The 27935-nt window shown below is 37.1% G+C and overlaps 1 protein-coding gene across 1 annotated transcript in view; it reads left to right on the forward strand.

The window, feature by feature from the left end:
• Positions 1-19312: 19312 nt before the first annotated feature.
• LOC121321625 (ADAMTS-like protein 1) overlaps positions 19313-27935 on the forward strand; it is a 100159-nt gene continuing 91536 nt past the window's right edge. The window contains exon 1 of the mRNA XM_041260630.1: positions 19313-19448. Within this exon, the coding sequence (XP_041116564.1) occupies positions 19383-19448 (66 nt within the window). The 5' untranslated portion in view covers positions 19313-19382. The remainder of the gene's footprint in view (positions 19449-27935) is intronic.

Here is a 27935-nt window from a genome sequence, read left to right on the forward strand (position 1 = left end):
TGTGTTCTATACACAACCTACTCTACACATTCAAAGCAAAAACAAAAAGAAAGAAGTAGATAGATAATTCATATGAAAGAAAAATGGAAAAGTCATGATTGTATAAGTATTCAAACCCTTTGCTGTGGCAAACCAAAATTAATTCAGGTGCACAAAATGACCTTAACAAGCCACACAATTAGTTGTATGGCCTCTGTCTGTGTGCAATATTAGTGGTTCTCATGATTTCAGAATAAAAGCACCTGTCTCTATGAGGTTCCTCGGTCAGGTAGTGAATTTTAAGCAAAGACTCAACCATGAAGACCAAGGAGCTTTCAAAGCAAGTCAGTGATAAAGTCATTGAAAAGCACAGATCAGGAGAAGGGTACAAAAAAATATTGAAGTCTCTGAATGTCCCTGTGAGCACAGTCTACTCAATCATCAAGAAATGGAAGGTGCATTGTACCACCCAGACACTGCCTAGATCAGGCCGTCCCTCCGAACTGAGCAGCCAGGCAAGGAGGAAACTTGTGAGGGATGTCACTGTGCATCAGTCAACAATATCCAGAACACTTCACAAAAGTAGCCTGTATAGCAGGGTGGCAAGAAGGAAGCCATTAGTAAAAATAAGCCATCTCAAAGCCCACATGGAGTTTAAAACAAAGCACCTGAGTGATCCTGCAAAAATGTGGCAAAAGGTGTCGTGGTCAGACGAGTCCAAATTGGAACTTTTTGGTCTAAATGCCAAGCGTTACGTTTGGCGCAGACCCAACACAGCACATCTCCCAGTCAACATCATTCCTACAGTCAAACATGTTGGTGGCAGCATCATGCCATGGGGATGCTCCTCTTCAGCAGGGACTGGAAAGCTTGTTAGGATTGAAGGAAAAATGGATGGAGCAAAGTACAGGCAAATAAGAGGAAAAACTGTTTCAATTTGCTAAGTACTTAAAACTGAAAGGTGAATTTTCGCCCCAGCAGGACAATGATCCAAAGCACAAGGCCAAAGCTACACTGGAGTGGCTTAAGAATAAGAAAGTGAATGTCCTTGACTGGCCCAGTCAAAGTCCTGACTTGATTCCTATTGAGAATCTGTGGAAAGACTTGAAAACTGCTGTCCATAAGCGATCCCCAAGCTACTTGAGAAAGCTTGAGCAAATCTGCCAAGAAGAATGGGCACAAATTGCACCAAGCCAGTGTGCAAAGTTGGTAGAGACTTACCCAAAAAGACTTGTGGCTGTAATTGCTGCCAAAGGTGCTTCCAACAAATATTGAGTTGACGAGTCTGAATACTTATGCAATCAACATATTTGTTTTTTTCTCTTTAGTTTTTGCTGACATTTACTGTAACTTATCTTACTGAAAACGCAAGTCAAAAAGGAAGTTAGAAAGGCCAAGACGGAAATAGAAATGAACATTGCTAAGGGGGCTAAAACCACTTCCAAAATGTTTTTCCAATATTACACCAGCAAGAGAACATTCAAAGAGGAGATTAAATGTCTAAGAGATACAAATGGCAAAATCATAGATGAATTAAAAAAAAAATAGCAAATATATTAAATGATTACTTTTCACAAGATTTTACAAAGGAGGATATGCACAACATATGCCCCATGTGTCAACCAGTTCCTATCCAGTTTTAAATGACTTTAGCATAACCAAGGCAGAAGTGTTAAAGCGACTAGGAGCTCTTAAAATAAACAAATCCCCTGGGCCGGCTGAGATCCTCCCAATAGTACTCGAAGAAATGAAAGAAGTTATTTACAAACCGCATTTTGCCCTCTACCTTCACAAGCTTTCCAGGCCCTGACACAGAGAAGCATCCCCATAGCATGACGCTGCCACCACCATACTTCATGGTAGGGAGGGTGTTCTGATGCGCGGTGTTAGGCTTGCACAAAACATAGCGCTTAGCATTGAGGCCAAAAAGCTCTATTTAATCTGAAATCATGTGAAACACCTTAATTGCACACAGGTGGACTCCATTTAACTAATTATGTGACTTCTAAAGACAATTGGTTGCACCAGAGCTTATTTAGGTGTGTCATAGCAAAGGGGATGAATACTTATGCAATCAATTATTTTCTGTTTTATATTTGTAATTTAGAACAATTTATAGATTTTATTTTTCACTTTGACATTATGGACTTTTTTGTGTTGATCAGTGGCAAAAACTCCTAATTAAATCCATTTTTATTCCATGTTGTAACACAGTAAAATATGGAAAGGTCCAAGGGGGGGGTGAATACTTTTGAGAGCCACTGTGTGCTTCAAAGAAGTGGACACCCAAAGACAATTACCAGGTGAACAAGAAGGAGAATCATCTGAGCACCTAAAAAGAATCATAATATTGCACAAATTAACTGTATAAAGGCACCTGAACACAGAGTTGTATGAACATAGACCTTGCTGCAAACCACTTTTCAAATATAATTAAGAAAACAAACCATCTAAAATTTGCCAAGAAATATAAACAGGAATCTGATGCATTCTTAAACAAAATTCTCTGGTCAAATGATACTAAAATATAATAGACCACAGTATGTTTGGAGAAAAAGAGGGAAAGCCTTCAATGAAGAAAACCTTGTACCTACTGTTAAACATGGAGGTGGTTCGATCATGATATTGGGGTGTTTTAGCACTTCAGGAACTGGAGACATTCATGTCTACAGAGATACCATCTGCTAGTAGGCTGATTGGCAGACAGTTTATCTTCCAACACAACAATTACCTAAAGCATACAGCTAAGTCAACTCTGGAATTCTTGAAGAAAACAAAGACAAACGTTATGGAAAGGCTTTCACCAAATCTCAATCTAACAGAAATTATTTGTGTATCCAATCTATCTGAGCTGGGAAATATGTAAGACAGACTGGGCTGAGATTTCACCAATTCATCATTCGCACAATCTTTTCAGAAAGAGAAATGCACCCAATAAAGTTACCAAACCCAAAATAAACAACTAAGACTTTTAAGTCAATGGCTTGAATGAAGTATTAAGCTGTTTTTTAGGCATTTCACTGTAGTTTTGTTCATTGAGAAAACAATTGCACAAATGGAGTTTTGGAGAAAATAACTATTAGTATCTTGCCCCAAGTCTACTCTTAGAGCTATGCAGGCTGTACTACTTTCACATCCCCTCAAGTCACACAGGAGCTTAAGTGAACTGCTAGGTCTAGGTTTCTCAGACAGGTACCTTTTACTATTACATCTGTGCATTTTTTGGCTTGCCTCACCAGTTCCAAACCCTTTTCAGATTTTAATGTGTTTATGGCAACATACTGTAATATTTGGCATCTCCTCCTTAACTAAGAATTTGATGTTGGCTTGGATACACTTGATGAAGTGTCAGTTCTTTTGATAAAGTGATGGTGTTGATTCCTTTTGACTCTCAGCCTCGCAATTATCATTATGTTCTTCCTTTTTTAATAACATATTGCATTTTAGCAGACCTTCAACTTGACATGTAGCAGACTTACTTAGGATAAATGTTGAATTACTTGGGGCTATGTCTAGTAATGAGTTGTGGAAAGCGGTTTGGTACATATTTACTTGACAGTTAACCAGGTAAACCATTCATAATGCAGTGCTTTTGTGTTTTTAGGTTGTATTTTTATATTATACAACAGCTAAATTAAATGGCCACTTTGTTCTATACTATAGTGATTCCAAAACTCAACAGTATACATACTCAATATATTAAATGAAGTGAGAACACTGTTGGTGAGTTTTGTCATTGTTAAGTGTTTCAACCAGTTCTATTTTATTATTTGGGGGGGGGGTGTTCTGTATTGCACTCTGGTGATCGAAGACTCTTACTGTCACTCTTGCTCCACGCTGACAAAGTCTCAAAGGCTGTCTCTAAGTGCTGTCTTATGTTCTCTAGTAAAACATGGCATGTTTTAAAACAAGGTTCGGTTACTGTTTAAAAATAAAATCCTGGACTGTTGAGGAGGTACTCAAGGACCAAAAGTGAAAAGTATTGATTAAAGCGATAGTGCCCATTGCTGATGGCTCTATCATCTAACAAGCCACACATTCCTCATAGCCTGCACTGTTAACATTTGTAGTGACTTTGACATTGGAATAGAGATGTAGACAAATACTCCATTAAAGGTTACTACTAGCATTCCAGACCTTAGTGTTGTGTTCTGGTAGTAAGAAATTCTTGATGTACTGCATTCTCCTACTGTTCCTGGAATATATTCCATTCTATTTCAAGGAAATAATATATTTATTTTAATACCCATAAGAAACAAAAGCGCACTTAGGGGTAGATGTACCAAGATAAGCCCGTCATAGCACAAACATGGCAATTTGCATTTTCGTTGCAACAATTTGCAATGTATACATTTTGTCATATGTTCAGTATACTAATGAAAATATTTTTGCGTCTTCTTGACGAGATCTCTAGCACACATTGCAAAAGTCGTGCGACATTGTTCAAATAAACAGCAGGAGTTGAACTGTGGTTTGCTGCAGCTACATCTATACATGCAATGGTTTTGTTAAATGTAAACGTCATCTATACAAAGCATTCTGTTCCGTATTCATTGAATCTATTTTAATATTGCTTAATCCTGTAGTGGGGCCCCACCTTCACCCCCAAAAAGCTTTTCATAATCATACAGTACCCCCTCGCTAAACCGAACATGTTTGCCCAACATGAGGTGTCGGGCTTAAAAAAATGCAGTAAAATTGCACACACATACATTTATTGTTCTCAATGTATTTTAAATATAAACCATTGCTCTGAAATAACACTAATGTGTTTTTGGTAGGCTACATATTACATTATGTAAAAATATAAATATTGTATACTGCCTGTACAGTATACAATGCAGTAGTAAAATCAAATTAATATTTAATGGACTTTTTACTTTAGCCTACTGGTAACACAAAATAAACCATGCTGCTGCATTTGTACGCTGTGAGTAAAAGATTATTTTAAATTGAAACTAAATGATTTTAGGGGGGTTTATTTTATTTTAATTGATTATTATTTTTAACTTGGCCTACTTAGTAGCCTAGACAATTAAAACACAATAGACTATGGTCCCATACAGATGCTCAGAATGAGCTGGAAAGCTTAGTGGCACATGTGTGTTGTATTGCTCCCAACCCACTGGGGAAAAAAAGGTCAGAAATTCAATAGAAATTAGTTTTCAAGGCTTGTAAGTACACCCTGTCTTTAGTGAAAATGAGGTACTCAAAAATACATTGAGTACAACTGGCAACACATGAGAAAAAGGAGACTGGGAAATGCCAGCAACAATTGCGACTGTTTAAAACATGCTTTCAAAAGTTCTGAACAAATTGATGCAGCTGTAAGTGTCGCAATTGTCTGCTGTTTTTGTACATCTCATTATAACATTCCCACTATCTCTGCCCCCTTTTTGTGAATTTATGCAAGAAAGCCCATAATTACATATTCATCTAAGGTTGAACCACCAAAAAAAAAAACTGCTGCCGCAGCATTCCCTATGAAGTCGCTAACGGCATTATGCATGTTTTGTACATTTCACCCTAGACATACAACTTGTTTATGACTATTGTGACAGGCGCAACACTTTAGTACATCTACCCTTTAGTTTTTTTTAAAGTAATTGTAATTGACTTGTTGCTTCAACCGTGCTTAAACTCTCTTGTTGTGAAGGTTTTTTTGAACCCTGGTTTTAGGTATGAATTACAGGTATTCAGAATCTCCACATGGTTTCCTATTTTCCTTTTATTTGTTTATTTATTTATTTGTTAAATAACCTACATTTCATTTTATACAATACAGTATTATTTTAGTCTTATGAACATTTGTTTGTCTCCATAACATCTCTGCAAAAGGAAGATTTTCTGACACTGCAGAACTCTGGAGATGCATACAGTGATGCCTGGCAGGAAGGTTGTAGCGTGATTGTGAAAGTGAAAGAGTCTAAATCCTGTTTGAGAGTCATTTGCACTAACACTGCTTTTGTTTTAAACAATTTCACCAAATAAACTGACCTTACAGATACATGATTGCAGAACGTTTGTTGTTCTGGTGAAGATAATGGAAATGAAGCATCCTTCCACTCAAGTCTGTTTAAAAAAAATCAGTTTGTTACAAAAGGCTGTTATTGCCTCGTAAAGGTCAGCAACAGTGTGGTTTCGGCCTTGCAGTTGCATATTGAGCTGGTTTAGATGGGAAGTGATGTTGCACAGAAAATACAGTTTTGCATCGCGGCGCTGTCATTTACAAATTCAAGAAAGGCACACACCTTTTGGCTTTTTCAGGTAACTAAAAAAACAGTGATCTCGTCCTGCCGTGCACACACTCTCTCCAGCACTTTGCCCTTACTAAGCCAACGTATATCATTGTGCTGTAGCAGGTCTTTGTGTGCCGCTGACATATCCTCCAAAAGGGTCCTGAAGAGTCGATGCTGAAGACTAGAGTTCTCCCGAATTAAATTAACGATCGCATAACTGTATTCATGGTTTCCTTCATTGCTCCACAAAGTTTTGCGCAGAGCATGGACTGGTAAATTATACAATGGACTGCCATGATCGCCTGGTTTACAGCAGCAAGCCAGCTAACTAAGCCCTTTTGAGAGCTGAGCATAGATGGAGCCCCGTCGGTAACGACGGAGTTCATTTTGCAACGATCCAAATAGTTTTTTGAAAAAAACATAGTTCTTAGAGTACTTCACCAGTAGTGTGCCCATGCAAAGGAATCAGACGTAACAGCTCCTCTCGAAAAGACTTGCTGTTAAAGTGCACAAAAACGGAAAACTGGGCAACTTTGGTTTTGTCACAGGATTCATCAGTTGCAAGTGACATGTAATTAGTCTTTTTCAGATCAGAAAGTAGATATGAAAAACGTCGTCCCCAAGCACCTTGACCCTTCTAATGGAGCTGTTATCAGAAAATGGAATTTGTTTAACCAGCTCTATGGTAGGTTTTTTTTTTTGTCATGATTTAGCACTTGTTTTTTTTTTGCAAGACACCATGCAACATGAAAGGACGCTGATGTTGTGTTTTCCTGGATGGATGTCGTTTTGTGGATCACAAGAACAGAATTGTGGTAAGAAGAAATTAAGCTTTTTGTTTTATCTTTGCATGCGTTTGACTTTGGAGGAAAGTTGTTGTTAAAGATGCCATGGTTTGTTTCAAAATGTCGATGGATATTTGCAGCTTTGCAGACTGCTGCTGTTTGTGTGCCCAACAAGCACGTTGGTTTTGCATTATCATGGTCGGGCAGAACAAAGCAAAAATGACTGTTTTTGCTGTTTACTTAGTGCTTTTTAGAAGCCATTGTAGAAATGTAGGCTACTCCTTTACTTCACTTATATCTGTTGTTCTTGGAACTTTTCAAATGAGAAATGCATTAACTGGAAGTGACTGAAAAGTGGGTAAAAACTTGCCTCCAATTCAGTTTTTCTTGCGAGACTTTAATAACTTTTCTAATAAGTGTAAATGTAGTTGCGAGGACAGCTATATGAGTAAAAAAAGCAAGTTAAACTTTTATCCTCTTTGCTTTATCATTTCTTCTTAATTTGTAATTAATTTTTGTAATTTCACTTTGCAATATACAGAGCATCGAAACATCCCCACCCCCTCCCAAATTTTTTTTTTGTTTTTTTTAAACCGTCAGCTGCTTGAAGCAACGTGCGGGTCGTGAGCCGCTCGCGGGCCACAAATTAACGCTTTGGGGGCCAGATGTGGCCTGCGGGCCATCTACTGGGGACTCCTGCCACAGGGCATTCATTGTGTTGTATTTTAATGATGCTTGCAGGGGTAAAACTGCTCCTTAATTAGAGACAATTAGCACTGAAAGCAATGTGGTCTGATGTAAATGAAAAAAAGCCAAAAACTGTTATAGTGCTCCATCGTTATTTCGCTATCAGACTTGAAGGCAGCGAATTTGTGAAATCAAGAGCTCTGTGTCACATTACTAAATACAATAATTACAATGAAGCTAATCAAAACTACTTGCATGGCACATTTACAGATTTTGGTACAGTGTTTAGGCAACAGTCAGTCTGTGTTACAGAGCTTGTAATTAAGTTCAAGATCTGCTTTTTAGTTCTAGTTGCCTGCCATAGATATGCAGCATGTAATCAAGGCTAAGTCAAAGCCAGCACCATCTAGTGATCTACCACTTTGGAAACAAGATTCTGTTTTTTTTTTTTGGCAATATACTGCTCTGTACTACTGCAGATGATGGTCTGTGGCAGACAACTGAACTGAACAGTAATTCCTAAAAAACGCCTTAAAACAGATCTATTGAAAAAATGTGAAACATAATATTTGGACACTTGCAATAAGAACCACTAAGAATGACTCAAAACATCATAAAACATGTAAGAGGGACATGAATTATCAATATATGATGATATTATCATAAAGGCTGAAATCGTCTGAACAGGGATAGCCTAAGTGTCTTCCTGTCCTGGAGTGACCCAGCATTCACAGGGTGTGGGAGCAGTTAAGTCTCCAGCCCTATCAAATATGTACTCTCCAGCTGCCTGTAAAGCTGCCCACAGACTGCATAGTGTTCTGAATTATGTGCCGATTTTATGATGTGGAGTCATTTCATTTGTGACATCAGCTGTGTTTAAACCCTGTTAGACTTTAAAGGGGCAACTTGCTCCTGGCTGGTAGCAGAAAGCAGCAGTTTAATCTTTTGATTTGCAATATCCCACACCAGCTTCTCTGAGCACCAAAAAAGTATTACATTTTTTTAAATTATTTTGGTTTGTCTTCAGTGTCTTTTGAGTGGGACAACAGGCAATGATTACAATGGTGGAAGTCAACAGATATTTGTGGACGACCAAATTGAGTAGACAGGACAACATTACTTCTCCAGTTAGGCTGCAGTGGTGCAGTTGCAAGTTGATTTGTTGTTTTAATGCTGGAATGTCTGAAGCAAGCAAGACAGAACTCTGCTTCTTTAACCCAGTTGTCATCTCCACCACTGTTTTTGTTTGCTTTTCCCCTGGGCTACGACTCCAAACATGTGTTGGAAGGTTTCTGATGTTGAAGCTGTCATCGGGTTGTGTATTATTTTACCTGCTTGATGTAGAAATACAAAAACAAAAATGCTCCACAGCAGCTTGTTTCCAGCAGTTTGAGGTGACAAAGAGCACAACAATAGCAATGTTTTTAGGGTGGTCCACACGTGCCTTCGCCAACAATTACAATAATATTTGACAGAATCTCTGCCAATAGTCTCATGTAAAACTTACATCAGTCTGCTGTCATTATTCATTTACTTATATAGCATGGCATAATGTTTTATGGCTATTCCATCACTAACCTAAAGTTTAGAGGAGTTCTGCATTTGTAAAAGAGTTACAGAAATAACAAGTAGTCTTTTATATGTTAGCAATGATGAACAGTGACATCTCTTTGTGCCTTGTGTGTGTGTGTGTGTGTGTGTGTGTGTGGGGGGGGGTTATACAGAATGCACTACTTACACTACCTGGACACTTTATGAAGTGTCTCAACTGCATTAAGATTGATGGAATATGAACAAAGTCTCCGTCATGCTCTTCAGACCTTTTGCGCACAATTCTGGCAAGGCGTTGGGGTGCATCACCATCAGGGAACATGTGCAGCATTGCTAGGTGGACTTGAGCTGCAGCAGTACTTAAGCAAACTGCAGCATTAGCTCTGCCTTCCAGAATAACCAGTGGACCAAGACCATGCGAGCATGCCCCACAGCAGGGCAATGCCAAATCCAATCGGGTAGACCAGTCCTAGTTACATGGCCAGAGGGTATATATATATTTATTGGAAATAACAAATATGAACTGGGAATTCACACCAGTCAAGATCAACAACTTGGACGACGTGAATTTGATTGTGGGACTCTCCCTGCACTCATATCGTGTACTGGATGTGCAACTGGGGACCAAAGATCAACAATCCCAGAGCAAGTTCTCAAAGCTCACATTTAGGGGGTTATTCATAAAGGTACCGCCTGTTATTCTGTGGTGGTCAGGGCTGTTACCGTCCCGTTGAGCTTTTTTTCCTATTCATAAATAGGGTTTACTGTCATGGTAGTTACATTATCGTGATGGAAGGCAGTAATGTCAAAACTGCCCCTTTTCGCTCATTTGGAGTCACTTAAACAGATTCATAAAACAAATTGATGGTAATTGGCTTTTACTGGCATAAAAGATACCACATACTCAATTGTTGGCAGTAATAATACACTGCACTACGTTTATAAGAATCACTGATATAAGAATCAACCACATATAGTAATCAAAACCACTGGGACAAAATAATTCCTATACCAACCAATGTAAAGTAATCTGCTTGTAAGAATCAAGCAATCTGTTTATAAGAATCATTTCAGGGCAAACTGACTAAATGTAATATGGTACTTGATCAAGTGCAATGACGTGTGCAGTCAATAAAAGCTGTTTCTCACGTGATTAGGCACGTGCACAGCGTGGATAATGCAATGGTACAGGAAAAACTGCATTGTTTGTAAGCAAAAGGTGAGATATATTTTGTTTTGTAGTTCTTAACCTATATAAATTAAATTAAGTTTAATAATAAATAAAATATTACAAAAAAACAAACAAAACCAGTTGCTTTCATTATTCAATTTTTTCTCACATAGGGCCCTACTGGTATTTTTAATTGTAATAAATAAAATAGGCTGCATAGCTAATATTTTTGTTTTATTGATTAAATCTCAAAGTAGAACACAGGTCTTTCCTTACACCCAGTAACGTAGCCTTTAAGGGCATGAACACATTTGGAAAATCATACTTTCTTTTACCTAATATTTATTGTAATACAGCAGGGAGGGGGTTAGATTCCTCCCTGCCTAAAAACATGTGCAAATGCATATTGGTTTAATTTAATTAGATTTCTGTTAATTGTTTTATTATTAATTATTCCCTGCACCTGGTGATCATTGTAAATGAGAGCCAGATGCAGGGTATTTAAAGAAAGCAGCCAATGTGCTCAGGGCTGCTGTTGTGTGGAGGGCCCGGTTGATGGTGCTTTCAACCGTTATGAAAATAGAAGCGAGTCTGTGTGGCGAGTCTCCAGTTTACAATATATATTACAATATTATATATAAATGAAATATATTACAATAATATATGCACTAGTTTATTTTCTCGTTCTTTTAGGAGGATGTCCTGGTTTTAAAATCTGCTTGACTTCTTCCTCCTTTGACTTCTGCTCGTTCATGTTCTCATTAATTGTCTCCCTGGTTTCCAGTCTCTTACCCACATCGTGGTCAATAGTGGGTGTCGTCTGGGTTTGGGACTCTTTCAATTTTGCTGGAGTTGTGGTTGTAGATGCATGGTGTGTAACAGGAGGATGTGCACAAAGACTGTTTGTTTCTCAGTTGTACTGTTGCAATTAATGCATTTTGTAGATAATGTAACGTTTCTATTCCTTTCAGTGGCAGCATTGGCCACTACAGTCTGTCCATCTGTTATTGACTTGGCTATTGCATTTTTCCCCTTTTCCATTTTATTGATCAGTTTTGCAATACTAACTACAAATGTAACATGTGAGTGATGTCTTTGTTTAGCTTCTGTAGTGAGTTTATTTAAAGAGTTCATGTTTTTAAAATGCACATTGCTTATGTTTTGTGACTCTATTAAGTTTAGTTGAACATTTTATATTGGTGGGTTCCATTTCAGTTGCAGAGGTGGTCCCTGATGTGTATGGATGAGCCCTACCCCATCTCCCTCGCTTACCTTCTGATGTGTATGGATGAACCCTACCCCATCTCCCTCGCTTACCTTCTGATGTGTATGGATGAACCCTACCCCATCTCCCTCGCTTACCTTCTGATGTGTATGGATGAGCCCTACCCCATCTCCCTCGCTTACCTTCTGATGTGTATGGATGAGCCCTACCCCATCTCCCTCGCTTACCTTCTGATGTGTATGGATGAACCCTACCCCATCTCCCTCGCTTACCTTCTGATGTGTAACTTGCTGCCTGTACGGTGCTTTGTGAGGCACTATTTATTCCATATTGTTTGTGCATCAGCCGAAATTTCTTCTATTTGTGAAGTGCTATTGGAATCTGAAATAAAAGATCAGTATTATAATTTATGCCTACACCTTATAATTATATATTTTTTTGTTTTTAGCTGGGGAGGTTAAGAAACAGAATGGTATTTACCTGACGTGGTAGTAGCTATTCCAGATGTTTCACTTGATGTGCCATGTGTTGCATTGTTTGGAGAGGTGTGTCATGTCCACCTAATCCAACAAGTGTTGCAGATGGTATTGTACCAAATACAGCCTCCTCCTGCTGCTTTCAGAACACCAGTTCAACAGCTAGTGCCAATAGCTTCTCAATGCAGATGTGCTGCTTTTTAAAAAAATGCCGTCTATTTTGACAGTCCAAGATGCTTCGTTTTACAGCAGACACAACATTGGCATGGTCAGTTAACTGTGCCCATTTTTCTTCTCTGTTTTACAAATGTAGTTTTCACTCCAATAATTTCCACAACCTCTTTTTTTATAGTAATAACTTCTTGAGTGGATAGTTTTGGGTTTGTTTTTTTCTTTTTTTGTACTATTTTCAATTCCACTAGCCATTTCCACAACACAAACTTTACCATCAGCTCGGTCATAAGAACTGTACAATTTCATTAGCATACGGACTTGGTTGTTGGAAACATGCCAGCAATTTTCCATCACCTATAACATGCCGGTACAACATGACCGTCACTTTATTTATCCCAACACTGGTTTTATAAATCGGACAAAAAAATAAATAAATACCACAGTGAATTAGTGGGATGTTTGGGAAATACTGTCTATTTTTAGTGTTTTCTCCTTTAAACAATAAAGAAAATGATGCCAGTGCTGCTGTGTGTTTATTTTGACGAGAGCTGGAACAAGTAACACTCCAGGGTTTTGAGGACTCTTGATTTCTTTTTTAATTTAGTATTCACCAATTTATTATTTTTTTAGTTTTTATAATTTTTTTCCCCAATTTAAATACCCAGTTACTTTTAGGCTCAGCTCACCGCTACCACCCCTGTGCTGACTCAGGAGCAATAAAGACAACACACGCTGTCAATTTCTTTTCACAATGCAGATCCACCATGCAACCACCTCAGAGCTACAGCACTGGAGGACAATACAGCACTGGGCAGCTTACAGGCAAGTCTTCAGGCACTCAACCAAACCGCAGGGGTCGCTGGTGCGCGTTGAGTCAAGGATACCCTAGCCGACCTAGCCTCATCAATGGTGTCAATTGTCCGCCGCCCCCTGGGAGCTCCCGTCCACGGTCGGCAGTGGAATAGCCTGGACTCGAACCACTGTTGTCCAGGCTATAAGACCCATCCTGCACTCCACGTGGAGCACGACTTGGGAGCCCCGTGGACTTCTGATTTCTCTCTGCTGCTCCCTTATCTGCTACGTGGAGAATACAGAGGTCATTCACTTGTTTATAATAGATTGTATATACAGTATATCCATTACCCTATGAGAATCCTAGGCTAGCTTTCTTTGAACAGAGCACTTAAACTTAAGCAGTCTGAAGCCTGAAGAGCATTTACATCTTGTGATTGGAATATGTGCTATTAAGAGGTTCAGATAAGAATGACCTGTAATAAGATTAACTTTATCTGCTTCTCATGAAGTGCTGCAAGGGGGATAAAAAAGTCACCTTTTAATCCTTTGTTTCCTTGGATGCCACTGCAGTAGTAGCAAGTGTTATCTTAGATACAACTCTGTTCATAATTCTGACATCACCTTTTGTTCAAGCAATATCTAATACCGTGAAGGCAGAATCATTCTAACAAAAGATGGAGGTTAGTGTTATATCTGGCCACAGACAAAAGACATAAAAAATATATACACCACCTGCAGCTGTTAGGGTATCCAGGTTAAAAGGTTGAAATAAAAGCTGGGTAAAGCTGTGTCAAAAGTCACCAAAAAGGGAAAAACTGTTTTATTAAAGGCCACTTTCAGGAATAACAAGACAAAGATCCCTTCATTTTTTTTATATTAAAAATATATATATATATATATATATATATATATATATATATATATATATATATATATATATATATATATATATATATATATATAAGCTGACTGAATGGCAGTCACTGCCGACTAATATTATAGGAGAAGATATCTTGGTAATTATCTAAACCGAGATTACATACATACATAGGACAATTTTGACATTCTCTAAAATGACATCATTGGTCCACCTGGAGGTTTTTAAATTTCCAAAAAAAGCTTTTTACTTACAATTAGTACTGAGCAGAAGCAGGTGCTTGGCATGAAAATATTGTAATTCAGTAAACTGTTTTGCAGACACACATTTTCTCAATGGAATTTATTTTAAAACTTATGCACTTGCAGTATATTAAAAAAATAACTGGCATCAAAGACATTTCTTCAGGCATCTGGGAGAGTTTCAGGTACAGTATATCAAAATGTTTGACGATTTAAGGTTTGGTTCCCCAGTGGATAGTATCATATGTGTGTTCTACTGAGCATGGATCAAATTAAATTAGGTTTTGTAGTGCAGATACGTGGTCACCATTACAAATTGGTGTGCACATTTCAGAGTTAGCCCACATATTCAAGACTTTTTGTCAACAGGAAACTAAGGAATGCAAACATACAGCAGAGTGGATGACAGATAAAGCAATTCCACAACTAAGCGCAAACTTGGCACCAACATGGAATGGCAGGAATTCAGTTTGTTGTTTATTGACCTGTGTAATAATATGGAATGTTGTCCATCTATGCCTGTGTTTTGTAAATCACAATTAAACCTGTTTTGAGTTTTATGGTTTGAGAATGGGAGACATAGTAAGGGCATCAAGAATATTATGACATTTTTTTTTTTATCAGGTGCTAAAACAATTGCTATGGTTTCCAGTGCACTGTAATTCATTGTGTTTGAACAGACCCAAACAGTACAGTATGTTTTAAAAAAAAGATGAATTTGGTTCAAAATACTGAGAGCACTGTAGAACTAGACCTGGAAGCTATAAAGGCATGTGGAAGAGAGTGTGTGAAATGTTTTTTCTTTTTTTTTTTTTTTTTTTTTTACTCTGAGTTTATTTTCAGACAAGTCATCTAATGGTTTAAACCTCTAGAAACTTGTTTTGTGTTTACCATAAAAATCAAGCTGCTCATTTGAAAGACACAACTGAGGTTTTCATAGTGTGTCATACAGTTAGAGGATAATAGTTTCTCATCCTGGCTGTAACATAGCACATTATATTGCCTCAGGTTTGGGTGATACTGTAACAAAGACTATGTCTCCTCGTTACAGTGATCCCTGCAGCTTGTTTCCTCAAGCGGTGGGAAGCTCGACAATTCTCATGGACTGTTATTGACGGAAAGATATTGGATATTCTAAATTGGGGAGAAAATAATGGGCAACTTTATCGGCATTGATACAGTAAATAATTCATTTCAAAGAGTTTAATGATTAGTAACTATATTTTAAAATGTGATGAAAGAAGGAGTGGGAATGCATAGATTCTATGTTGAACAAAAGACTGCAAAGGCATTTATCTGAAAGAACATGTCAGTGGTTAAACAGCTTGAATCCCTTCTGTCAGAATGATTGATCCAAACAGTTCTTTGTGATATTACCTGGTGCCAGTGAACATTGCATAACATTATTATCCACGCTTGACCTGATCTCTGTGTAAATGCTTGCACCTCTCCAGCAGCGGGTCTCATGATTGATGACTGTGTCCATTCTTGACTAGGTCAGAGGGATAGAGGAGTGTGTTCCTGTTGCAATATTCAAAAGGCAGACTTGCTTTACCAATAAATAACTTTTGTATATATTACAAGTAAAACTAATCTTTTATCGGTGAGTATTTATTGATGAATTATAGAGGACATTGAAGGATATTCTTTAAAAAACACATTGAAAAAGAAACATTTTTCTTGGAGGAGTTTCTTTCCTCATGAATTTGTTTAAGCTATGGATTTCTTGGAGGGCAGTGTATGTTTGTGATTACCATACAATACTTGGCTTCAAATAGAGGAAGGGTTTGTAGCCATCTGACTGATTGAAAGGCATGTAGTTTATGTAGTACTAAGTCTAAGCAATGCAGAACGTCGGACATGCAAAAAGTAAATCCAAACATTTACATTGAGGCAAACCAAAAATATTTAAAATAAAGCTAACTTTTTGACAGTCTTATCTGCTATCTTTCATATGGCATTACTGTGCTATAAATCCCTCCCAGGGTGAATTCGTTAAAAATAATAAAATAATATTGTCGTGGTCTCGCAGTGGCTTTGTTTATGGTCATTATAACTTAATTTCTACTACAATTCTATCTTGCTACAGACCTACTCAAATTCAGCACTCTGGTGTTGATTTTTCATATTTGCGCATACTTATTTATTGTCCTCCCAATTTGAATGCTGTTGTTTTTTTGTTTTTTTTTAAATCTGAGTTATCTGACCGTACAAACCGTACAGTTTATTTGTAACACTAGGATTCTACTTCTTTGGTGATTTTTAATCTGTATGATTTTTTGGCTTTATTGAACTGTTTTGATTTGGTTCAACATGTCAATGTTCCCACTCATAACCGTGGTCACATATTAGATCTTGTAAATTAATTTGGCTTGACAGTTTCCAATCTTCAAGTACATGAGTTGGACATTTCCGATCACTTAGCTGTGTTACTAGATTTGCAAATCCCGATAGCTCCCTTCAATAATAAGCACACTATTACATTTCGTAACTTGAGGTCGGTGGACTCAGCTTCAGTCTCTGAGGCTATTAACACCTATCTGTGTGCAGTTCAGTATTCTTCCTTGGAAAGTGCAGTGGATTTATATAATGACACACTTACTGATATTTTGAATTATTTAACCCCCCCGAAAAAAAATTCTCTGTCTCATTTTCTTACTCCTCTCCCTGGTACACTGTTGATCTGTGATCTGTCAACACTGCTGGGCGTAAGCTTGAACGCTTGTGGAGGAAATCTGGTCTTACAGTTTTCTCTCAAGCCTTAAATCAGCTTGTGTACAGAGATGCTCTAAATTTAGCTAGGACTTCCTTCTATTCTCAACTTATTGAGAATGGTCATAGCAACCCAAAGTTTCTTTTTTCTACTGTTAATCAGATGCTACAGCCAGTCAGTAAGTCCACTCTGTCTGCTTCTACAGAGCAATGTAATGTATTTGCTGAATTTAAGAGCAAAAATCCAAACATTAGAAATCAATTACTCTCCTCCCCTTTAGCTCCAGTAATCAGTTCTCTCACACACGTGGGGCCTATCTTCTCTGGCATTGTTGAGGTCTCCCCCTTCAATATAAATCTGTTGGTTACTAAACCTAAATCTTCTACCTGTCCCCTTGACACAATTCCAACTGCTTTGCTTAAATCCAGTTTCCCAGTTCTCTGTCCATTTGTAACAAGTATTCTCAACGATTCACTTAGAGCTGGAGTTGTTACAAATTCTTTTGCTGCTGTCACACCCTTGCTAAAAAAAAAAAAATAACTAATTTGGATCCAGATGTGCCTAATAATTACAGTCCAATCTCTAATTCACCTTTCTTGTCAAAAATCCTTGAGCGAGTGGTGGCACATCAATTCCAAAGCTATCTCGTCACCAATGGCCTGTATGAATTATTTCAGTCAGGCTTCAGAGCTAAACACAGTACAGAGACAGCTCTGATTAAGATTGTTAATGACCTTCTGATGGCTGCGGATGCAGGTCTAATTAATATTCCCATCCTTTTGGATTTGAGTGCAGCATTTGACACGGTCGACCATGAGGTATTGCTGAGTCGCCTTGAGAGTTATGTAAGCAGTAGGCATCTCTAGTATGGTTCTTCAGTGGTTTTGATACTATTTGTCTGACAGAGAAGAGTTTGTGCAAATGAGGAGTTTTAAATCTGGAAAAAATGCATATTCAGTGTGTCCCTCAAGGTTCTCTTTTGGGATCTCTCTTTTTTTAGTATTTACTTTTTACCCCTTAGTCAGGTAATTTGTCGTCATGGAATACATTTTCTTTGTTGTGCTGATGACACACAATTATATCTGCAGGCTAAACCTGGGGCAGGACTGGACGTTTCTCTTCTACATGACTATTTGTCAGAAATTAAAATACGGTGCAACAGAATTTCGTGCAGCTAAATTGTGATAAAACTGAGGTGATGTTAATTGGCTCCTCAAAACAGCTTTGCAAAGCCAATAGCGTCAGTTTATTAGTTAATGGTGAGGAAATAATTTCTACTGCTATTGTAAAAAAATTTGGTGTAATTTTTGACACTACATTGTCATTGTCTTTTGAGTCATGTTAAAAACATCACACAAATTTTCTTCAATTTGCATTTAAGATTTGTCCATCTTAGATGCAGAGAAACTGGTTCACGCCTTTATTTCCACATGCATTGATTATTGTAATGGTCTGTTGGCTGCGGTGTCTGGCAGGGTCCTTCAGAGACTCCAGCTTGTACAGAATTCAACAGCTCAGGTTTTACCTAGAACTGCTGGATCTGAACATATAACCCCAGTGCTGGCCTCCCTCCATTGGCTCAGGGTCGATTTGCATGCTTTTACTTCTTACCTACAGAGCACTTAATGATTTGGCTCCTAAATATCTAAAAGACCTCCACATGTATATGTCCCCTCCTCTGCCCTGCGATCAGCTGATCTAAATCTTTTAGTGTTTCCTAAAGTTAGGCTGCGGTCGATGGGTGACTGGGCTTTTTCTTGTTATGCCCCACGCCTATGGAACTCACGGCCACTCATTGTAAGAGAGGCTCCTTCTCTTGATGTTTTTTAAATTTTGCCTTGAAGATGTATTTTAATACTAAAGCCTTTTAATTTTTTTTTTTTTTTTTTTTTTTTCTAAATTGTCGTTTATTTTATTTTCGTTTTGCTGGGTTTGTTGCACAAAGTAGAAACATGGATAAAGTTATGCCTTCAAACTGGAAAATATACAATATAGAATCAATTTAGGCTGTTCTCATTGTAGAGTTCAACTGTAACCTAACCTGTCCATAACCTAACTAGTATTAAACAACACATATTATGCACAATTAAGCTTCCTAAGTAGTTACATCAATTCAGAAAGGATCTGAAGTGCATTCCAAGCAGTAAGCAGCGGTCAGACAGGTATCGCTCAATACTGCTGCAGCAGTTGTTAAAGCCTACAACCGCCTGCCTGTTCTTCTGTATTTTGTTTTTCATGTCTGGTGAGGAGGGGCCTGATTGGCCAGTGGAGTGCACCCTGAGATTCCATTCCAGTGCCCCCACCCACCCTCGGAAACCTGAGCAGAACTGAATGAAAATGATAGGAGACTATGTTATGAGAGCAGAGCTGGATGTGACTGCAGTAGGAAGGGCAGCACACAAGAGCTGGTATTTGGTTGAGGGTCAAGTGATTTACTTTCTCCAGGAAAAAGGACCTCTACTCTCAGGATGGACTACTTCTGTCACTGGCCAGCCTCTGGCACTATATTGTTTCTTCTAGGATTTTTAGCACTGGTAAATCACATTTAAATACTTAAGCAATATATATATATATATATATATATATATATATATATATATATATATATATATATATATATATATATATATATATATATTCCTTTATACTTGTTAGTCATAAATAACATATCATTATACTTTAGGTATTTTTTTTGAGTTGTGTAAATGTCTTAGTATAAAAAGGTGATTGTGCCAGTCTCTCTTTTTTGTTATTACCATTATTGTTGTTAGGAAGAAATGGAGATCATAATTTATTGTAATGAAATAAGAAGTGTTTATAGTAGGTTACAACATCTAGTTAACTTTAGGTTAATTCATTTGATGTTCTGAGTTCTAGTCAAGTTTAAACACATTTTTGTTTTGTTGCTTGACAGTCCTATGGTAATACAAGTACATGTATATAAGAAGGTCGAATAAAACATTATATATATATATATATATATATATATATATATATATATATATATATATATATATATATATATATATATATATAATATACATGTGTGTGTGTGTGTGTGTGTGTGTGTCTTTTTTTTCCTGAATGTTCAGTGGCCTACATGTGTTGTATTACCATGAGTTCTACCCTATAGTTTGCAAAAACTCATAATTCTGTTTTGTATGTTGTGAATGGAAGGCAATCAAGCAATTTCTCCTGGCTGATGGAACAGATGTCCTGAGGCTGATTAAGAACGTGTTTGTAGTGTAGGCTATTGTATTATAACTTTGAACCCATTTGAAGTTGTTATACATGTTTTGTAAGTTGAATTAATTGGTACCAGTGATAAATTCCTTGAAGGGTGACTGCTGGAAAAGATTACATTTTAAAATCTCCAGGAATACATCCAAAAGAAGGATAGCCTTAATCAAGCTTGCACATGTATACATGTTCTTTTTATTAATTGACAAGGTCTTAACATTTTTTTTAAAATAAAATAGATGCAGATACGTATGATGCAATATTAGTGCTGAGATGAATGGAAGTAATATTTAGACCAGCATTACTTGAAGTGCATTCATGCATGGATTCCTCAGGGCAACGTTTCCACCAGTTTCTTTTCATTTGCAACGGGTGAAAAAAAAAAAAAAAAGATTTAAAGTAAGATTGAAAATGAAGATATGCTTAAGATAAACAGGAATTCCAGTACCTGCTCCATGGTCAGTGTCAGGAGTGGGTTAAAAAGGGGGCAACTGAGCAAATTCACATCTGGGGCACAGTTTATGCCACCTGCACCTCTGTATTGTATCTACAAACCATGTTATATGTAATTGTTACACATTTACAGGCACTTAACTGAATGCCTGTATTATATATTACTTGTGTCCCTTTAAGGGACTGGTGACCCCAAGTGCTTATGGGAGCTGTTGTATATTTTGGTGAATAATCTGCCACTGATTTAAAATCAGTTCTTTTGCAGCAGACCAAGATGAACTTAAACTTCACCAGCCCAAGAGAGGGAAATATTAGAAATGGGAGCATGAACTGATACTTACTGTAAAGGCGATATTTGACCTTTTCTACAATGCCTGGTTGTAGATTGGAGACTGCAGATAAAACCTAAGCAGCCCCAGTGTAATATTAAAATGAGATTTGATTTTTACAGAATGGTTTTATGGTCTTATTAATGGCATAGAACATGTGATCGAACCTGATAAGTGAGATACCTGATAATGAAGTATTAATCCCTCAGAAGTTATCTGCCCCCCTGGTAGTTGTGACCACTGTGTCGAAGGAATGGATTGAATTTGAATTGACCTTTTATATATTTTGTATTAAATAATGACATTGTTAAGAAACATGTTTCCTTCCACAAATCCCTGCGGCTGAACAGCCACCTGTGAACACTGAGCTACAGGCATCAGCAAGGAAGAAATCACCTTCCTATTTCTTCTTTAGGCACAAAGTGAGGTCAGATGCTAAGCAGACTACATTTTATGACTTTCTAACTATTTATTTGGCATTTGCTTGAGAATTTTTTGCCAAAGCATAGTTCTTTTTTGTTTCCAATTTTTTTTTGCTTTGCTGTAATAATGTTTCGGTTTTTAAAGAAACCCTCATATATTACGATTTAAATATAGAAACCTTTTATTATTGCTGGTCCTGTTTTGAATTTTAAACCCAGTAAGTAAATTAGAACCACAATAAAGACAGACAGCGCAGTTGTCGATTTTGTGTTTGCTACTCCTTAAAGAAGAAAATCAGGCCAAAATGTAAACAAGAAACAACAATCTATTTTAATTTTAAATTTAAGAAATCACTTTCCTGGAATGCAATAAATATCATTCATTATGTTTTGTTTAAAATGGGACCTTTTTTTTTTTGTTTCCAGCTAGATAATGACCTCCTCGCAACCAATTGGAGATATGCCTTTGTTCCATGACGTTTATAATTTCAATTAACATGACAGAATGTCAAGAATGTTTTTTCTCTGTTTCAGAGAAGTGTGACAAAGAAGTGAGAACATTTACCATTATTTAAATGAACATCATATTCATTTACCAATAGAAAATGCATTTAAAAAACCTTTGACCCTCTGGATATTAAACACTATCACTATAGTGTCTGGGGCAACACGTAAATCTTAGTATTTTGGAATGATCTTGTTGGCATGTGATTCTGAAAACATGATGACAGTCTTCTTGTTTTTTGTTTTTTTTTCCTTGTATTGTTGCATCTGTGTAGGTTATACTGAATGTTTGGCTGTGAGTAGTATACAATTTAAATTTTAAATGCATTTTTTGTGGGGTTTTGTGGGGTCCAAAGATCCCACATCATATCAGTGTAAATGTGACCCCATAAAAATCATAGTGTTACAGTTGGCTATTGCTAAAAACCACAACCAGAAGTTTGGAATTCTTCAGATCGCATATTATGCTATGTGGTATGCATTTATTGTGTAGTCATTTTCTTTGATTGGTTAGTGTACCCTTAAGGCTAGGATGAATACAAAACTCCCTTTACCAGTTATTTGTCAAAAAGAGTACCTTGAAGAGAATGGGTGTGATGCATTTTTGGAGAAGGAGATTAAAATCGTGTTTTGTCTTTTGAATAATGGACTGGGCTCATAACAGCCATAAGTGGACAGATTGAAAATCTGTCATTTAAAAAAAAAAAAAAAAAGAGAGAGAAACAAGGATATGAAACACCATAGTTAACTCATGTCTTCTAATTCTTTTTTTTAATTCTTCCAATTCTTCTTCTAATTCTTCTTGTTTAGATTTGCTTGGTATATCATTTTATGTTTCATCCTCACATCCTGGTAAATTCTTTTTAAAACGCAAGCGGTATAAAGTACCCTTGTGACCTCTTGCGCTCTCAGAAATATGCCTAATCTTTAAATAGTCCAAAGATTTTAAACAAGTACACCCTGCAACACTTTGCCCCTAGTGGATGAAAGATATACTGCATTTGCCATATGTTATTTCCTAATGCTGTGTTTCAGGATAAAGTTGCAGGGTTTTGTTTTGTGAAGCTGAACTGTAGGTATGGAAAAAAAAAATGCAGATTACAGTAATAGAGGAAGAAAACCACATTTGTCATAACTGTGGTTCGTTATGCCGGGTTAGTAACTAATTACTTCTCAAACAGGCTCTTTCAAGCAGTTCGCTTTTATACAGTAACATTTTATTCTAAATAATCTGACTCAGAATGAGACTTGTTTTTTTTTTTTTAATTCCAGCAGTACAATTGTAGCGTGGATACATTTAGTCAGAATTAGCTTCAGTTTTCTGGATGTCAGTATGTTCAGTTTTCTATAGCATGGATGCAAGGAACAAGGAGTCTTTTTCTACAGATAAATTGTTTGTAAGGATTAAGTATGATGTTGATTTGTAGCCGTTTTAGCAAATGAACTTCAGTACAGTAGTAACAGTTTTTCTTACATCCATTTTTAAGGAAGAAATATTGCACTCTACAGTAAGCATTTAATGAATTTCTCATCATAATACCAAGATGCATTCTGATAGACAAAAGGCACAACATTCAGTTTTTTGCTAAAATGAACATCATCCATCGATTTGAGGTAATGTTTTTGCATGCAAAGCCTTCTTTAATTGAGTCGTTCCTAATTGGTGTAGTCTTCATGTTAAATAAAACCAGGCCCTCATTAGGACCAGCTATTTGAAGTCATGTTTTTAATGATTTAATGTAGTCAGTCATTTTCATGCTTTTCTTAAATTAGGATTCTGACCTGTTGCTCGACAAGATTACAAGTTTGGAAAGATCCTGTGGAGTGCATTTCTTGTTCTTTCGTGATTGTTCCCAGTCCTGCTTTGGGAGGCTTTAATGAATACTATAAAAGGCAGGTGCCTTAATGCACTTGTTGGGTTTATTTTGAACCTTCACTCCCCTCTTATGGTGACTAGTATTTCTAGCCTCCCCACCCCCCACAATAGCACTGCTTCCCTTAATTTATATGTATTAAGCAATCGGTTACAATAGGAATGCACCCTAGAACTGTTTAGCATTCACAGTTGCAGTGGGGAGTGAGATCTAGCCCTTTTCTGTGCTATGCAATATATGATGATTTTCTGTGGGTTGGCAGTCTTTTTCTTCTCCCGCAAGGACACCTGTAATGTTAGTCGGCACGTACAATTAATCCAGTTTTGGAGCTTTCTTTGTTTATTTGCAGCCCCATTTGAAATTTTGGTAGAGAATCCTATTGCTTTTTTTCCTGTATTTATGGAGCGCTCGAGGTTAACAGGGGATAACAATTGCTTAAAGCTTTTGGGAACTTTCTAGGCATCGGTAACCCCATTGAGAGAGAGCGTTAGCTTTATAAATGGGTAGTTGTGCCAGTCGGGCAGTGATTCTTGAACATTGCAGGTGAACTTTTGTATGTATTATGTAAAGAGTTTCCTTTATGCCAACTGAGCTTTGGTGTAAAACGGTTGGTTCTCAAACATAGGTGCACTTGCCTGTTGTGTTTAATGTAGTATCAGTCTGATAAGTAAGCAATAAGGTACGACAGGGTTTCTGATATACTCTAATATCACCATGCCCCGGCTGCACTGTGGCTTCAACCACCCGGGGCGGAGTGATATTAGAGTATATCACACACCCTGAAGTGCCTTACTGCACTTATAAAATGGGTTAACTAACTACATTGAAAAAGAAAAAAAAAAAAAATTAACAAAATAAGTTATTTTTATTAAATAGCCTCCTGCCTACGGTAAGAAAAAATAGTTCCATTTACAGTAACTTAAAAAAAAAGCATGAATTATTATTTTATTTTTATTTTTTTTTATAAAAAGCAATGTATAGATGTTGAATTGAACATTGCCATGAAAATGCAGTTTTTCTGTATTGTATTCGTTATACTTCTTGTAATTCTTGGTTTGTTCATTACATTTGAAAGTAAAATATTACTGCCCATTTTCATCATGACACAGCACAAATTAGAATTTAAATCACAAGACCTCTAACAGTACCAGGTGAGAGTGCTGTTGCTGTGTGTTGTTTTTTGTTTTGTTTTTTTTAAATTGTCCTTTGTTATCCGGGGTAGTAACAGGAGGTATCCATACCAGATTAGCGCTACCGCTTCACAGTGGCGAGAAAGACGTTATTTGCATTATTGAATGCATGGTTACTTATCTGACTTTGTAGTTTACAGCTGGACAACGTAAAGAATTACTGGGCCATTGTTAAGAAATAATTTAAAACAATGCAGGGCACAGCAAAGAGATGATACCATCGTACCTGGACACATTTATCTTGAGAGAGGTCCTGCATGAATTGTCAAGATTTATAAATATTGTGCATCAGACCACACAGCTGAGCAAGGGATGGGATCGGTGGCAGCAGGCAGGGCAGGAGATGCAACCGATCAGAGAAGAACGGACAGAGACAGGGGCAACAGCAACAAAACATAAACCACCAGAGTCTCTTTTTTTAATAGTGATCCAAATATTTTATAAAAAGCTGAAAGTTTAAGATATATATATAGTATTTTATATATACAGGATTTTATACAGGATATGAATACTTACTTTGGCCTTGTTTCACTACTTTAATTAGTCCATTGGTGTCCGATTCAGATTCATTCAATCTCATGTACAGTTCGGTTTTCCCAAAAGGTCAACAGCTACATAAATGTCGTCAGTCATGTTTATTACGATACATTTCAATATGTCTGCCGTTATTTTTTATTTTATTTTTTTTCAAAATTCTAGTGGTGTATGGATATCTACCAGTGATTTGCCACTGTTTTTAAAGTGCCAGCCGATGGTGATATGTTGTACTATCAGCTATGACCTGTTTTGACCAATCAGGATAGATTATTTAAAATACCAATGTTATAAGATATAATGCAAGCCCAGGGTGCCCAATATAAATACTAGTTTTATTTATTTTGAATGTTTATACTGTAGGTGTTTATAGAGCTGTATGGTTGACGGTGGTACAATGACCAGTCAACACTTCTTAGGACAGCCATTTTGTAAGAATGGAAACTGCACTGTCCAACTTGAGTTTTACTGCAAGTTGCTTTCACTATACACCCAAATGTTAGTTACAGAGGTAATAGCCAAGGCTTTACAACAAAATGTATCATATTAAATTGTTCTCATAAGCCCTTATTATCATTTACTTTCATGAGAGTGAAATTTTAAATAAAGTGTGAAAAACAAAATGATTTAAGCTGAAATATGGGACTTAAGAAAAACTTGTAATGTTAATCAGTTCACTTTTTTACTTGTTTATATCCCTTTTATATTTAATTAATTAAAGCTTGACAGTAATGTTGTTTCTCCTCTTCAATATTATCTGTAGGACTCTAAAGACAGTGCAAAGAAGTGGAAAATACTGTAAGAACCCCTCAGTGACCCAGTTCCCATTTGATACAATGGACAACTGCCTGACCCAGTGTAGCAGAAATGTAAACAGTGGTTATAGTGCTGAATAATTGGGCCAGAGGGAAGCATGCTTGCTTCTGTTGCGTCAGCATTGGTGATGTGGTGCTGAACCACAGACTCTTTCTCTGTCTCACTTCTGCAGTGATAACCAACGAGGCAGATAATGAGCCGTGACCAAGGCCCATATTCTGGGTAATTAACAAACAGTAAAGCTAGAAAGTGGCCAGCTGAGGACAAAATTGTTGTGATGCTTGAAAGCTGTCCAGCTCGTAACAATGCAAGCCTGATGTGCTGGTACACTTGAGTGTGCTGTATAATTTGCAAGGGCAGTGCTATGAGATTAAAAAACAAGACTTTGTGCTGCAAAATTAGTTAGAGACCACTTAGGAGAGCCTTAAAGGTTATTCATGTCTAACTTCAATAGGTGTTTTACTTTGAAAAGAGACACTTGTTGTGTGTACAGACGCTGAAACTATCAGTCACATCCTGTTCCAATTAGTTGGTTTCTAAGTAGTATCCAGCAATAATTATATTGCTCTGGTATTTTCATTAATTGGTTCTGCATCTTAGACGTCATCTTCTTTTGTCTTCTTAAATACCTTCAGTATTTCAGTGCTCCTTGAAGTGACAAGTATAGCTACTGCTGTTTTAAACATCATACCCAATGCTAATAGCCACCATCATCGTTAGCAGCAGCTATTATCAGCCTGGAAACAGATTCCTCTGAGATTCCTGCTTGCTTTGTACCAGTCATAAGTCCTGTCCATAATGTCACAGATATTTACAGTATATTATGCATACATATTCTGTCAAGCTTGTTTTTGGTATTGTTCGATAAAAATTAACCATTTGGCAGCAGGCCGCCACAATCACTTTCAACACCCTCATATCTCAAAACACTACTTGAAAGACTTTTCAGGGTTATATACACACTTCTGGCAATGCTTTTGACTCTTTGGCCTAATACGGCTTCCATATTGCAGTCATGTGGCTTCTTGGTTTTTGTACGATCGAGACCCTTCACTTTAAACAATTGGCATCAAGTCCGAATAGAGCTACTGTATTGTCCAATAAAAATGGGCTTCCAGTTATGACTTTTTGGCTTTATAAAGACCTTTTGAATATTGGCTTCAAATATGATACATGGCTTTATTTTATGTTTTTTCTCTTTCTGAATTTAGGCAATAGTGACTGAGTTCTGACATCAGATTGAATATTATATTGAAAACAACATTTGATGAACTTGGTATGGACATATTTGTATCAGATTATGGGGGTAAATGATTACAAAGTCATACTGTATGTCAATATACCAATCTTATATTTTTCCCTGTGCATACAGTGGATATGGGTTATGGTGATCTACTTTTTAATGTTGCTGATAGCTCTCAATTTGAATTTCTGGCACACTGATTTAAATGTATAGGCTGATCATGGGAGTTATCAAACAAACACTGACAAAAGACACCTAGTGGTGGGTTGGCCTTAAAGACTACTGTTATGATAGAGGCTGTCCCTCATTGGCAGATGAGAAGGTCCAGCATTATACTTAGATTATGGGATGAAAGTTATTATCTCAGCTGCTTCAACCCTACTTTCTGACATTCTGACCAGGGTTAAAGTCCTCTA

This window comes from Polyodon spathula, chromosome 1 (genome assembly GCF_017654505.1).
Source record: "Polyodon spathula isolate WHYD16114869_AA chromosome 1, ASM1765450v1, whole genome shotgun sequence".
NCBI lineage: Eukaryota > Metazoa > Chordata > Actinopteri > Acipenseriformes > Polyodontidae > Polyodon > Polyodon spathula.